Below are 15497 nucleotides of genomic sequence, written 5' to 3'. Positions count from 1 at the left end.
ATCAATTAGTTAATAACTTACACAGATAAAATAGAAAGTTGCACTCACCCAGCTTGAAGACAAGGAAGGACCTCAACAACTGCTGAAGTATTAAAAAAATGCATCTCTTTGCCCCCCTGCACCGAACGCCCATCTCAGCCAAATTTACAACCACACCCATACACTCTGTCCACACATCACATTTTGGGGGCAACAACTTTCAGCTGATTGACAGACAATTGCCACTTCAGACAGCTCCCTTTTAACGAGGCTATTAAAGTAACATTAATTGAAAGAGTCTAAAATCTAAATTTAAATTTTGAAAAGTTTACCAGAACTTACCATCTGAACCAAATTCCTATCTACACAGTCAGTCCACATTTCACTCAGGCAAAGTCTCGTCTCTGCATGCCCCTCCCTCTCTGCCTTTATAATGTATATCTTTAAGGAAACTTTAGGGCGGCACAGTGGCACACTGGTTAGCACAGCTGCCTCACAGTGCCAGTGTCCCAGGTTCAATTCCGGCCTCGGGTCACTGTGTGTGGAGTTTGCACATTCTCCCCAATGTCTGCGTGGGTTTCCTCTGCGTGCTCTGGTTTCCTCCCACAGTCCAAAGATGTGCGGGTTACTCTGATTGGCCATACTAAATTACCCCTTAGTGTCAGGGGGATTAGCAGGGTAAATGCATGGGGTTACAGGAATAGGGCCTGGGTGGGATTGTGGTCGGTACAGACTCGATGGGCCAAATGGCCTCCTTTTGTACTGTAGGATTCTATGACTCTATGACACAATCTAGATATAATAACTATATTTCACGTGAAGTACCTTCACAGGAGATGATCGCAGCGGACTACGTCCTCTGGATGAATTGCATTGGCCTGAAGGTTTGTTTCGCAGCATCTTCAATAAGTATTCTACCTCAGTTTTATAGAAATCTCTTTCTTGTGCTATATTCTTCACAAATGTATCTAAAAGAAAAGGAGATTTATTTTGCTCATACGAGTGCACTTGAACCCGGTTTTCTAATTCTGGAACCAATTCAAGACCTGAAATGAAACAAACAGAAACATTGGTATAATCAACTATTTTGTATTGCAAACTGCTAAAGCCATTATTCTCTTGTTTTTTTTAAAAACTCAGTGAAGCAGGGAATTCCGAGTTTTTCCACCTTAACAACTAATTTCACCACACAACATGCCTAGATCAGCAGCAAAAATACTAAAATTAAAGTGTACTCTAGCAGAGTAGAATAACCCTAATTAAACTAGAGTGACTTTTTCTTTCAAATGTCCCACATCAGTCACTATTTTTACTTTCATCTCTGGTCAATCTTTATGCTGCGGAACCTGGATTGAGATTAGTCAAGATAATTTCACACAGACCTTCTACATTGAGATTTTCATTCCATTGGTTTGGGCTCAAATCTAGACCTCAGCGGGTAGTTGGTTTGGGTGGATAGTGGAGTCAGGTATAGGTGGATAGTCGGGATGGATGGTTGTGGTGCTCAGTTCAATTTCGCTGGTTAATCATGAGGGTACAGCAAGTATTAACCAATTTAACACTTTCTGGTTATGGAGAAATGCCTGGTTGTGTAGGTAAGTCCCACATATCTGACTCAAGCCTCTGGCGCCGAGGTCATTGTCAGAGACTTTGGCAGAAGGTTCAGGGCAATGTAAATCAGCCCATCGGAAGTTTAAACTTCTCAGGAAATTTCAGCATGTCAGGTCTTCTGCAAGGTTTCAATGCACACCACAAGCCCAGATTTCACTGCTCGAGACATCAGAAGGCTCAGGCCAATGAATAAATAAATTTTGAATTATTGGAATGATTACTCACTCAGAAAAATGGAAAATAACAAACATAGGAATAGGATTAGGCCATTCAGCCCATCATGCCTGCTCCACCATTTCAACCATGGCCGATCATCTACCCCAATACTACTTTCTGTGCTATCCCTATATCCCTTGATGTCATTAGTATCCAGAAGTCGACTGAATTTGGTCTTGCACATGCTCAATGACTGAGCTTCCACAGCCCTCTGGGGTAGAGAATTCCAAAGATTTACCACCCTCTGAGTGAAATAATTCCTCCTCAACTCGGTCTTAAATGTCCTGCCTCTTACTGGGAGATTGTGTCCCCTGGTTCTTGACTCACCACCCTGTCACACCCTGTAAGATCAATGAGATCACCTCTCATTCTTTGAAACTCTCAGGAATATAGACTCAGTTTCTTCAATCTCTCCTCATAAGGCAGTTCTGCCATCCTTGGGAGTAGTCTGGTGAATCTCTGTTGCACTCCCTCTATGGTAAGTATATCCTTCCTTAGAAAAGAAGGCAAACAGTACACAATACTCCAGGCACATTCTCACCAAGGCTCTGTATAATTGCAGCTAGACGTATTTACTCCTGTACTCAAATCCCCTTGCAATGAAGGCCAGCATACATTTGCCTTCCTTATTGATTGTTGTTCCTGAAAGCTAACTTTTAGTCACTCATGAACAAGGAAACCCAACACTTCCCAATCTCTCACCATGTAGAAAAATTCTGTCTGCAGGCTTTGATCTCCCCTGGAGCTGTCAGTCAGTTTTCTAAATTCACCATCTGTTCCTTATGTAAACAAACCCAACTAATCCACACTTTGATGTAGTTTGGGCTGTCAGTCAAACAACCTCATAAAACTCAATGGAGTGGAAGGTGAGTATAGAGCAAGGTCAGCCTTCTGTGAACTGAAGCAGTTCAAAAAGGCCAGATAGAAGTTGAACCTCTTTCAAGCTTGAAAGGGGACCTCCCTAGTGAAACTGAATACTCCTGTCAGTCAAAACAGTTCAAAGATGTTTCATTGTAGCTGGGGTTTCTGAGAGAAAGCAAGGAAATTCCCCAGTGAAACTGACATCTCTTGTCAATCAGAGTGCTTCAGACAGGTCTGGTCACACCTGGAGCTTCCGAAATCAACTAAGGGCAATCCCTTCTGTAGAATGGAGTACTGCTGTGATTTTGAAGAATTTTGCAGGTGTTCAGGGGGCATGGATATTAATATGCCACTTCAAATGTTTTAGAGAACACAGACAATAATAAAGATTTTTAAAAGAATATTGCCCGAAATCACCATCCTAAAAGTTATCTCCACAGGCTCCCATGGCAAGAAGGGAAGTCCAGACACGAGACCACCATTCCAGAGGAGATTCCCGAGGTCAACCCCTTCCATCCAGCCCAAACCCATCCAACTTCCATGTCCCTCTGCAGCACAGGCAGCAGCAGAGGGACACATGGACACAGTACTTACACCTCCTTGCCCCCCCCCCCCCCCCACCCCTTGGTGTCCAAGGCACCTGGTCCATGCTTGTCAGGACCTGTACTGTTTAGCGCAACTGGCCTGCCCGCTGAAGAGGCGGGAGCATACTGGGAGGCCGGAGCATCCGGTCTCAAATCCGGCAATGACATTACAATGAATATTTCTGAATATTCATCAGGTTCCCACTTGCTCTGAGAAAGAACCTGATTGGGGCTGGCAGAGCGAGCGGGAGACTCACAACGGATTTGACACCCGGCGAGCATCCCGTTATGGCCCTCAGGCCCAATTCAGTGGACCATCGGGAATCCCACCTACAGCTAGCGGCCCCAGAGGATTTCTCCCCAAGTGGGATCTTATCAAAACCTTCTGAAAATCCAAACACATCACATCCATTGGCTCTTCTTTATCTATGCTACAAGTAACATCCTCAGAAAATTCCAATAGGTTTGTCATGCGTGATTTCCCTTTTATAAATCCATGTTGGCTCTGCCCAGTTTTGTCATGGGAAACTCTTAAATAAAACAGGAAATCTTGGAAGCACACATCACCAAAGGATTTACACCCAAAGTGTTAGCAGCCATTTCACAGAAGTTGCAGGACTTAATGTATCTACAATTCTATTTCAAACTAATGCCTTCTCAAATTAAAAGTACTTGCTCACACAAATTGTCATTCTTGCAAACAGGACAAAGGGTGGGATATTCCGGCCACGTTCGCCCCAAGGCCGGAAAATCCCGCCCAAGGTCAATGGACCTTCGCATGGTCCAGGTGCCGCCCACTACAATTCCCATGGTGGACAGGACGGTAAAATTCAGACCAAATGTCAAAGGGGTCAGCAAACAATCTGACAGCAATGAGAATACTGCTCAAATGACTTACTGCTTGCTAATTGTCTGGTTTTCACAAGTAAGTGCATATAGTTATGGCGCATTGATAATGTACAAACATTCAAAGAAAGATGCCACACGGGGTAATAAAGCCTGAAAATCCATCAAAAATCTGATGTTATATTGTTGCTTTCAGAATATAGCCAGCAGATGCCCTGGCGAAGAGTGAAAATTTAGGCATATAATGATTTTATTGCAAAAAAACCTTTCCTCTTATACTGACCTAGCATTTGACCATATTTTGTGTTACTTAAGAATTTACCTTTTATTTGTAGCTTTCTTTACCCTTCTCTGCTGAAAACACTAATCCACATGGAATCAAGGCCACCAGGAGTCATTGCTCAACAGATCTTTGTCCCAGGACAGTAAGTAAGACAAGCTACCTGACTATGAAAACTCAAAAATCAAGTCTGATTATGCTGTCATCTGATGACAACCTGCACATTTTTCAAGCATGAGTCACTGAATTTTAAATCAGGAATGCCAACTTTCATCTTTCTCCAGCCTGGTTGGTCTCCCACCCATCATCACAAGGGCTGAAAGTAGCTAATTCAGCACAGTTCAAGCATTAGAACTCAGAAATTCTTGTTGTACACCTCCATACTATCTCAGGATATACTGATCAAGCAAAGTAGAACCTCCAAATGTGGAGCAACAATGTGATTTAACACTTCAGTAGGCAAATTCTTTTGCAAGCCAAAAGCTGTGAATTTTTCTACATTTAAATCGGTCTTTTCGAACAACAGCCAACCTGTATCAAGGAGCTGCTCAGCTTTATGTGGTTGGCACTTCGGAAAGTGAATTAATGCCCCATTGCCCCTTTCAGTCTTCGTCTGTAGTTCTGCTCTAATTTCCTCAAGTTGTTGTTTCGATTTTGCTGTATCCTGGAGATGGAAAAGAAGCAACTTTTAAAAGGAGGTGATTATTATAAAATACGTGCCAACCACTTTAAAAAATGCGATTATTTATCAACTAACATCTGAATTTTTTGCTGATCTCAATCCTAGCCAAATTCTAACCAACTAATCTCAAGCCAAATTGGGTGCAACAAACTTGCAGTCAGATTCAATAACATGAAAATGTGGCTCTATTATTTTTGTCTGATATAACATAGCTTTGTTGACAATGAATTTATTTTCTACAAGAAATCAAGTCAAGCTAGTCGAAATCTAGTCTGATTAAAACCCTGAGCAAGCTTAGTTAGATTCTAATAGAATGTTATTTATTATTGTAATATCAAGAAAACTAAATCAACTTCAATTTTGAGTCTTCAAAATTACATAGCACCACTTACTGATCTGAGTCTTACGATGGCTTGCTCCAACACAACAATGTCCCTCTCTTGCTTTTCAATTTCAATCTATTATAAAGATATTCAATTATTATACTTCAACAATACAGTACCATCTAAAATTGGCCGTAAAATGATCACATTTGTTCCGTGTATTTCAAGTAAGTGATGCCTGCATCGTAATGCAGGTTACGCATATCAAAAGTTACATACCATGCAAGATATACAACAGTCACTTATGATGCACATCACCTGCATTATGAGGTAAACATTGCATTCATGTAACCTTTCATTACCTTTTAAGGCATGGACAGCGATATAAAAATGAATTTGTTGCAGAGCTCCAACATTTGCAGTGATTATATAAGAAATAAATTAATCTATGAACTTAAAATTCCTTCTTAGAAGTAATATAACATTACAAAAGTAATGTTAATAATATGTCAGCTGTGGATGAGTTGGCAGCACTCTGGTGTCTGACGTTGTGAGTTCAAGTCCCACTCCAGGACTTGAGCACAAAAATCTAAGATGACACTCCAGTGTACTTGAGGGAGTGCTGCTCCATTGAAGATGTTTGGCAAGATTCTTTGGCCTCCCAACCGCATGTTTCCCACGAGCAGGAGGTGGTGCGTTGTTTGCTAGCAGTTGGATTCTCTGGCCCAGTCGCTGTCAATGGGAATTCCTAATGATGTCACCCCATGCCAGTGGGAAACTCGTGGGCAGGGGTGCGCTGCCGGTGGGACTGGAGAATCCTGCGGGCATGAACAGCCGGAGAATTCCAACCATTATCTTTCAGATGAGAAATTAGGCACTAGTTCAAAGAAAAACCCTGGATTTATTCTCTGTTCTCAATCAATAATACATACACAAATAGATTATTGGGTCATTATAACATTTTTGTTAATGGGGCCTTGCTGTGCATAAATCAGCTGCTATTTTTCCTATATTACAACACTAAACATATAAAACAAAGAACAAAGAACAGAACAGCACAGGAAACAGGCCCTTCGGCCCTGCAAGCCTGTGCCGCTCCTTGGTCCAACTAGACCATTCGTTTGTATCCCTCCATTCCCAGACTGCTCATGTGACTATCCAGCTAAGTCTTAAACGATGTCAGCGTGCCTGCCTCCACCACCCTACTTGGCAGCGCATTCCAGGTCCCCACCACTCTGTGTAAAAAACGTCCCTCTGATATCTGAGTTATACCTCGCCCCTCTCACCTTGAGCCCGTGACCCCTCGTGATCGTCACCTCCGACCTGGGAAAAAGCTTCCCACTGTTCACCCTATCTATACCCTTCATAATTTTGTACACCTCTATTAGGTCTCCCCTCATTCTCCGTCTTTCCAAGGAGAACAAGCCCAGTTTACCCAAATCTCTCCTCATAGCTAAGACCCTCCATACCAGGTAACATCCTGGTAAACCTTCTCTGCACTCTCTCTAAAGCCTCCACGTCCTTCTGGTAGTGCGGTGACCAAAACTGGACGCAGTACTCCAAATGCGGCCTAACCAGCGTTCTATACAGCTGCAACATCAGACTCCAGCTTTTATACTCTATACCCCGTCCTATAAAGGCAAGCATACCATATGCCTTCTTCACCACCTTCTCCACCTGTGCTGCCACCTTCAAGGATTTGTGGACTTGCACACCTAGGTCCCTCCGTGTTTCTATACTCTTGATGGCTCTGCCATTTATTGTATAACTCCCCCCTACATTAGTTCTTCCAAAATGCATCACTTCGCATTTATCTGGATTAAATTCCATCTGCCATTTCTCCGCCCAATTTTCCAGCCTATCTATATCCTGCTGTATTGTCCGACAATGTTCATCGCTGTCCGCAAGTCCAGCTATCTTTGTGTCATCCGCAAACTTGCTGATAATACCAGTTACACCTTCTTCCAAATCATTTATATATATCACAAATAGCAGAGGTCCCAGTACAGAGCCCTGCGGAACACTACTGGTCACAGACCTCCAGCCGGAAAAAGACCCTTCGACTGCTACCCTTTGTCTCCTGTGGCCAAGCCAGTTTTCTACCCATCTAGCCACCTCTCCTTGTATCCCATGAGCCTTAACCTTCTTAACCAATCTGCCATGATGGAATCCATATAGACGACATCCACGGCCTTTCCTTCGTCAACCGTTTTTGTCACTTCCTCAAAAGACTCCACCAAACTTGTAAGGCACGACCTCCCTCTTACAAAACCATGCTGTCTGTCACTAATGAGATTGTTCCGTTCTAAATGCGCATACATCCTGTCTCTAAGAATCCTCTCCAACAACTTCCCTACCACGGACGTCAAGCTCACTGGCCTATAATTACCCGGGTTATCCCTGCTACCCTTCTTAAATAACAGTACCACATTCGCTATCCTCCAATCCTCAGGGACCTCACCTGTGTCCAACGAAGAGACAAAGATTTCCGTCAGAGGCCCAGCAATTACATCTCTTGTCTCCCTGAGCAGTCTAGGATAGATGCCATCAGGCCCTGGGGATTTGTCAGTTTTAATGTTACCTAAAAAACCTAACACTTCCTCCCTTGTAATGGAGATTCTCCCTAACGGGTCAACACCTCCCTCTGAGACACTCCCAGTCAACGAGCCCCTCTCCTTTGTGAATGCCGATGCAAAGTATTCATTTAGGATCTCCCCTATTCCCTTGGGAATGAGAAGCAAGGATAGTCCACTCAGCCCCTTGAGTCTGCTCCACCGTTCAATAAGATCATGGCTGATCTGACTTCACATCAAAAACAAACTACTTTATTACCATATTGTACCTTGTAGAAGCCAAGAGCTTTTCACTTTTACAACAAAGAACTTTCTCTACAGTATAAAATGACATGCCAAATCAAAAACCAATTGACCAAAGCAAGAGAAACCAGCAAAGTGAAGAGATACCGACCCAAATTTCCCTCTTCAGCGCCACTACCGCAAGTGTTGAAACAGAATTTAATCCCAAACAAATTTTCCAGGATCAACTTGATTTAAATATTCCAAATTAATTCTCAGAAATATTCTCATCTCGGATTGGGAATTCACCATCTGGATAGCAAGTTACATGGTGTGGCAGGATTTAAATGCCTTCAACAGTTTAAGGAGCTAAATATCAATAGCAGCAAAAAAAGAAGTTTTACTCTGACAGGTATCACGACCTGTTCTGAAATGCCTGCAATCCAGTGCAGGGCACAGAAATCCGAAATGTTCCAGAGAAGTGATGCACAAAATAAATGTCTTCAAGAAGGGAAGAACCATTTGGAACATAAGGGAGATAAGAAAGGTGGCTGACCAAGGGAAATTCACAGGCACAATTAAAGAAGTTGGTACTGGTAGAAGGTGCCACCAGTATTCTGAAGTTTAAATATGATGGGAGATTGTACTAAACATTTTTTGCCATCTTCCCTTTTGCTGACGGGCTTCAAGAACTCACCACCAATGTCCAGAAAGCTACCTTTGCACACAATCTTGACCCACAAATGCAACTTGGTTCACAACTGACAACAGCCACCTACTAAAAGCCTCTTGTGATATGCAATTGCTTGCTCATGCACTTGTCATCATCCCCATTATGGTGTGAATGCTGTCATCTGATTTAAACTACATCTTATTGCAAATAGAGTGTGCTTACTCTTTTCATTCTGCTTAATGACCAGAACATACAAAAAACGATGGACCACAGATAGCATCATGCATCCCCGTCCTTCTTTGGCCATTCAACCAATGATCAGAGAAAGCTTTGGAACTCCAAAGAGGCAGAAGGAGAGGCAGAAGGTAAGAGAGCTGAATAAAGTTGGGGCAGGTTCAGCTGCATGTTAATCATGACATCAGCACTATTTTATCTTCATTCTCACGATGGAAGATCATGCACAGTATAGCAGTGAATTACATTATGAGTCCTTCATGTTACTCTACCAAATGTCACATGAACTCATTCTATCTTCCCTTCTCCTCTGTTATCCTGTTTCTTGGTAAGAGTTTTAACAACACCAGGTTAAAGTCCAACAGGTTTATTTGGTAGCAAATACCATTAGCTTTCGGAGCGCTGCTCCTTTGTCAGATGGAGTGGAAATGTGCTCTCAAACAGGGCACAGAGACACAAAATCAAGTTACAGAATACTGATTAGAATGCGAATCCCTACAACCAACCAGATCTTAAAGATACAGACAATGTGGGTGGAGGGAGCATTAAGCACAGGTTAAAGAGATGTGTATTGTCTCCAGACAGGATAGCCCGCAAGTCCAGGAGGCAAGCTGTGGGGGTTACTGATAATGTGACATAAATCCAACATCCCGGTTTAGGCCGTCCTCATGTGTGCGGAACTTGGCTATCAGTTTCTGCTCAGCAACTCTGCGCTGTCGTGTGTCGTGAAGGTCTAGCCATGTGGTATCTAGTAAAGGTCTATCTTATCCCTCGTTTTCCAGCCCAGCTTGCACTATGTTAAGCTATAGGAGGAGAATACATAGGGCAATAGGAAAAGTATAAATAGACTGGAGGAACTATGGATGAAAGTGGAGGTTGGACATCCTTGAAAGGAGGATAGGGTTTATTGATGAACTGAACTCCTCGCACTCCAGCCCTTGATTGCTGTAGGGGCGGTTTGCCCGGCAGGTCACCCCACACCCTGGGTCACCTGACCTGTCCTCTTATAGGGGTTACACCCCACATACTTAACACTCCTCCCTTCTAAATAACAATCCCCATCCAGAAATAACAATTAACTATTTACACATTACAGACAGCAATAAACATTCATTTGACGTTAGACGTGATCAATCAGTCTGGGGGCCAATGGTTCCATGGAGGGGTTGTTTCCTGGGAGCTGAAACCGGCCTTCGGTCCCTCTCCCGTGATCGTGACTCCGGTGATTCTTCCATACATACGTTATCAGTCACTACTACCGGTGCTCCCGACTTATCAGCCGAAGGTGTAGCTATGCGTCCCCCGCTCCCTTCCTCGGGAGCCTCTGCTGGTTCTGGCTGAACCGTCTCTACCTCCCCAGCTGGTGTTTCCACTCCTTGGTATGGTGCTGCCAGTAATTAGTCTGCATTTATACGCCAAACCAGCTCATTTGCCTCTCTGCAGTATTGGACAGCGGTCCAGTCTTGGCTAGTATTACTGCCAGAACCCACTTGCTCCCTGGCACATAGTTCCTCATTAGAACTATTTTGTCTTTTTGAAGAGTTCTCAGTTTTGCATGTTCAGCTCGCCAATCCATCAGTCTCTCCTGACTCCTCTCTACCACTCGCCTGGTCTCTTCCGGTCGCAGTGAATTGAACATTGTCCTGTCTTCCCAGCATCAATGTTGCTGGGGGGCATTTTGTCATTGCATGTGGTGTGTTTCAATACACATTTAAAACTGGTTCACTCTTCGCCTCAATGACCCTTCCCCTTTGACACCTCCAAGGAGTGTTTTAGCAACTGCACAAACCGCTCTGTTAGATCATTTGTCACCAGATGATACTGTGCAGACTTTACATGCCGAATGCCATGCAGTTCCATGTACTCTTCGAATTCCTGCGACACAAACTGCAGCCAATTGTCACTTACCGCTTCCTCCGGGTAACCAAATCTGGCAAACATGTCATCAAGCCTGCCCAGGGTCCCCTCTGTGGTAGGTGTTTTCATGTATATTACCACTTAGAGTATGTGTCACAGTCACTAGTAACATAGTTTTCCAGTGGCCCAGCAAAATTGATATGGACGGATTCCCACGGCCCTTTTGGCCATACCCAAGGATGTAATGGCTACGCTCGTGGTGCTTTCGAAGTTGGGAACACGCTCCACATGCTCCTGCTCTCTCTTCTATGCTAGCATCAATGTTCGGTCACCAGGTGTAACTCCTGGCCATCTCTCTTTCATCCGTACTACCACCGGTGCTGCTCCAGCACCTTCCTCCTCAATGCAGTTGGGTTAACGACCCACGTACCCCACAACAAGCAGCCGTCCTGTACAGACATTTCCCACTGTTGGTTCAAGTAGGGCCTCAACTCTGGATCCTTCTTTTGATAAGTCGTTCCCCTCCAGACAAGGTTTATCACCCGACTTTACTCTCTAATGAAAAATACATTATCTTCACTGTCTCCTCGGAATTCTCCATGTTTCCTGACAAAGGCAGTCTCAATCGTGCATCTGTGTTGGCGTGTAGGCCTGACTGGCGATAACAGATCTCACACGAATGTCCTGACAAGATCAATGCCCACCTTTGCAATCTCATGGCTGCCATTGATGGAATACCCAAATAGGGGCCCAGGATTCTTGTGCGTGGTCTGTGGTTCGTTAGTAGGATAAATTTCTGGCCATACAGGAATTGATAGAACTTCGCCAGTCCAAAAATTATACTCAGTGCCTCCTTCGCTATTTGGGCATAATTTCTCTCTGCCTTTGATAGTAATCGTGACGGGAAAGCAATGAGTCGATCTTCCTCATTGTCCGTTACATGGGAGAGAATCGTTCCCACCCGGTATGGTGACACGTCACATGCCAGCTGAATAGATAACTTTACGTTAAAGCGTATCAAAATTCCAGACTCCTTTAATACCTCCTTCTCCGCTTGGTAGGCCTTCTCACATTCTGGCATCCACTGCCATATCTGACCTTTCATCAGTAGTCGAGGCAGTGGCTTCAGTACTGTCACTAGATCTAGCACAAATTTCCCACAATAATTGATCAGTCACAGAAAGGACCTCAACTGGGCCACATTCCCTGGCCTGGATGCCTCTTTAATAGCTCTCAGTTTCTTCAGAACCTTATGCAACCCCTCACCGTCGACACACTGAGTCCTTGAAAAATTCACGTTTGTCTCTCCTAATTTGCAAATATGTTCTTGCAGCCTCCTCAGCATCTCTTCCAGTTTATGTAAATGTTCCTCGCCAGTGGCACCTGTGATTAATATGTCACCTAAGTACTACACCCCTTGAAGACCACTTAGAATTTGGTCCATTGTCTTCTGAAAATGGCCAAAGCCGAAGTAATTCCAAAGGGTAGTCACTTGTAGCGAAACAATCCTTTTTGGATGACAATCGTTAACAATGGTCCCTCAGGCACCCACTTGGGAAAGATCCATCTTACTGATTTTTGTTCCCCCAGCCAGGCCACTAAAGAGATCCTCGATGAGTGATAACAGAGACTGTTCCACGCATAAGTTTGGGTTCACCGTGACCTTAAAGTCTCCACATAGTCTCGCGGATCCATCGGTCTTCATGACCGGGACTAAGGGCGTGACCCACTCACTCATGGCCATTGATTCCAAAACCGCCAACTCTACCAATCTCCAGTTCAGCCTCCACTTTGGGTCTAATTGCATATGATACTGTCCAGGCTTTTATGCTTTTGGGGCAAGCTCATGGTTTCAACCGTATATTCACCTTCACATCTTTCGTCTCCCCCAGGGTTCCATTAAACTCCTCCTGCATCTGCTCAATATCTTATCCAGGCCCGAATGAACTGTTGAGAGTCTGTTTACTACTTCGCAGTTTGGTCTCAATTGCTTCATCCAAGCTCTTCCAACAATGCAGAGTAATTTCCTTTAACCATGTACAAGGAGAGACGTGCTTACTGGTCCTTCAACTGCACCATGGTGGATACACAACCCTTCAAAGGCACCACCTGATCTGGATATGTTCTCAAACAATATTTGTGGGTTTCAAGGAAAGATGATTCAGCTTCTCTTTATATATGGACTCTGGAATCAAACACACCGCTGCCCCTGTGTCCATCTCCATTCTCACCATCTTCCAGTTTGGGCGTCACCCAAAACCACTCTTTATCACCATGGACTGACAGCACATTCAGTTTAAATATCATTCTCTCCTTCAGTTCCTTTTCAAACATGAATCCTGCCTATTCTTATTTCTTTCAACAGGGGCTGTTCACCACTTCCTCCTCAGTGTGGGGCCTGGTTGTTTCCATTTCATCCCTTCCTGGGACCCTGACACTCTACAATTGTGGGCAAGTGACCCGTTCTCCTGCCGTTCCAACATTGAGCTCCTCCCATTCAGCCACCAGTCTCCTTGTAGCCCTTTATTCCACACTGACAACCCTCCTCGGGCTTCAATTAATTTCTTGGGGTATCCACCATCTTGTATACTGTTGCTCTCGTACTTAAGTGTGAGGCTTCCATGGCAGCCTGTTCCTTGGATACTGTGATCTCTGTGGTGAACCATAGATGGTTACCACTATGGGTACTGAACCATAGATGGTTATCACTATGGGTACTTGTACATATGTTACTCTTGTTACTGTTGGGGTTAGGGTTGGGGTGTTCCACCTGTTGGTATTGTTCTGTGGTACACTCCGGTTGGCTCCGCCTACCTATAGGAGTATAAAGGTCACTGCACTGCCTAGTGACCCTTTAGTCTGGGACTGTATTGTTAAGCAGTATGCTCCATTCTTGTTGCTAATAAAAGCCTTTATTTCCCAGGTACGATCCAGCCTCCTGAGTGAATTAATCGCGCATCAATCTCAAAAGCCTTTTTGAAATCTAATTGCTCCTCCATTGACAACCTTTGCCTAATTTCTTCCTGTTGTAACGCACTACAAGATGGTCCCGCAGCACTTCCTGAAAAAAAATTCCAAAAATCACAAAATTCTGCCAAGCTTTTGGGAGCCGTGGCAAATTTAATAATGTTTTTGTCCTCCAGTTGGTCCCACTTGTAAAACCTGTATGGTGCTGCAATTTGCAATGGTTGTGGCACAAAGTGTCCCTTCAATAACTTGCACAACTCCGTGAAAGGTTTATCAGCTGGTTTCTCTGGCTGCAGTATGTTCCTGAGGACTCGGAACGTTTTACTGCCCACTGTGCTCAAGAATACTGGAACAACGAGGTCGTCTTCAATTTTGTTCACTGTAATAATACTGAATCTTTCTATGTAAACTGACCGTGCCTTGGCCTCATGGAACTCTCCAACGGTCCCGAACTTTCCCGCCATTTTGCCTTGCGGCAGCAAGCTTTCCCACCTCAGCACGCCTAGGCCCGAAGCCTGTTCCTCCCACACTGACTCCTGGCTGCTGATCGTGGTCCCTCAATGACTGCAGGACACCTCCCTGACCCCGCTGTCCCCGGCAATCAGCAGCGGCAGTAGCGAGCAGTTCCGTTGCTGCACCCAAGTCCAAGTGCCCGTTTCTTTCCCCCACCATCTGTCTGACTCTTTCTGTGGCCGCCTCTGTGGTCCTGAATGCTCCACCACCCCGCCCCCCTCCCCCCTCCCCGAAGCAGTGTACTTGCCGTAGGTCACACAGAAAGGCAAGCCACAGGAACAATAGGGTTTACTGAAGAACTGTCCTCCCCGTACTCAGCCCTCGACTGCTGTTGTAGGGGCGGTTTCCCCAGAAGGTCATCCCACACCCTGATCTGTCCTCTTAAAGAGGCTATGCCCCACATGCATAACACACATTAATTCAAAACATGAACACAATTTCTCTCTCTACAGATGCTGCCAGACCTGCTGAGTTGATTCAGCATTTTCTGTTTGCTTCTGAACTCCATGCAACTCTGGAGCTACAAAGCGAAAATACAATCTCACTTCATCATGGCAACACCAGACCTTGACGTTTCCTTATTAAGTAGACCATAGCCTGCCTATGGAGGTAGAAAGCAGACAAGATACCGAAAGAACTACAGATCACGAACCCACTCAGGTCAACCTATGTCCAACATCGGCATCTCCACATTATGGAGGGCATCCCAGATACTCCCAAAATTCCAGGACTTGAAACAGGAACAGGCATCAAAGCATCTTGAACATGCAGGATGTAGAGGGCTCCTATTTTAACATGCTGTCTGTCTGCACTTTTCCTGACTGGTAGTCAGGATTAAAATAGGTTCTGGTTTTGTTTATGAGAGTCTATTGGGAACTTAGACATTCCAGGCTATTATTCTTGATACAGAAACTTGCTTCAAACTTTATACATCTAGACTTATATTTATGTTCAAAATTCAATGTATGCAACACGTTTAATTGAAATCTCATCAAGTACTTGCAGCAATGGAGGATAATGTGAATGATCTAAATGGAGTGAAATGGCGGTCTGACAGATAAGCTGAACGTGAAGAG

At 44.3% G+C, this 15497-nt stretch overlaps 1 protein-coding gene across 1 annotated transcript in view; it reads right to left on the bottom strand.

The window, feature by feature from the left end:
- tsga10 (testis specific, 10) overlaps positions 1–15497 on the bottom strand; it is a 97898-nt gene that overhangs the window by 59242 nt on the left and 23159 nt on the right. The window contains exons 4-6 of the mRNA XM_078221464.1: positions 5452–5517; positions 4909–5041; positions 805–1025 (exon numbers count right to left, since the gene is read on the bottom strand). Coding sequence (XP_078077590.1) covers positions 805–1025; positions 4909–5041; positions 5452–5517 — 420 coding nt within the window. The remainder of the gene's footprint in view (positions 1–804; positions 1026–4908; positions 5042–5451; positions 5518–15497) is intronic.

Source organism: Mustelus asterias, chromosome 10, assembly GCF_964213995.1.
Source record: "Mustelus asterias chromosome 10, sMusAst1.hap1.1, whole genome shotgun sequence".
Lineage (NCBI taxonomy): Eukaryota > Metazoa > Chordata > Chondrichthyes > Carcharhiniformes > Triakidae > Mustelus > Mustelus asterias.
Note: the sequence above shows the minus strand (reverse complement) of the source record. Positions and strands in the feature narration are given on the sequence as shown.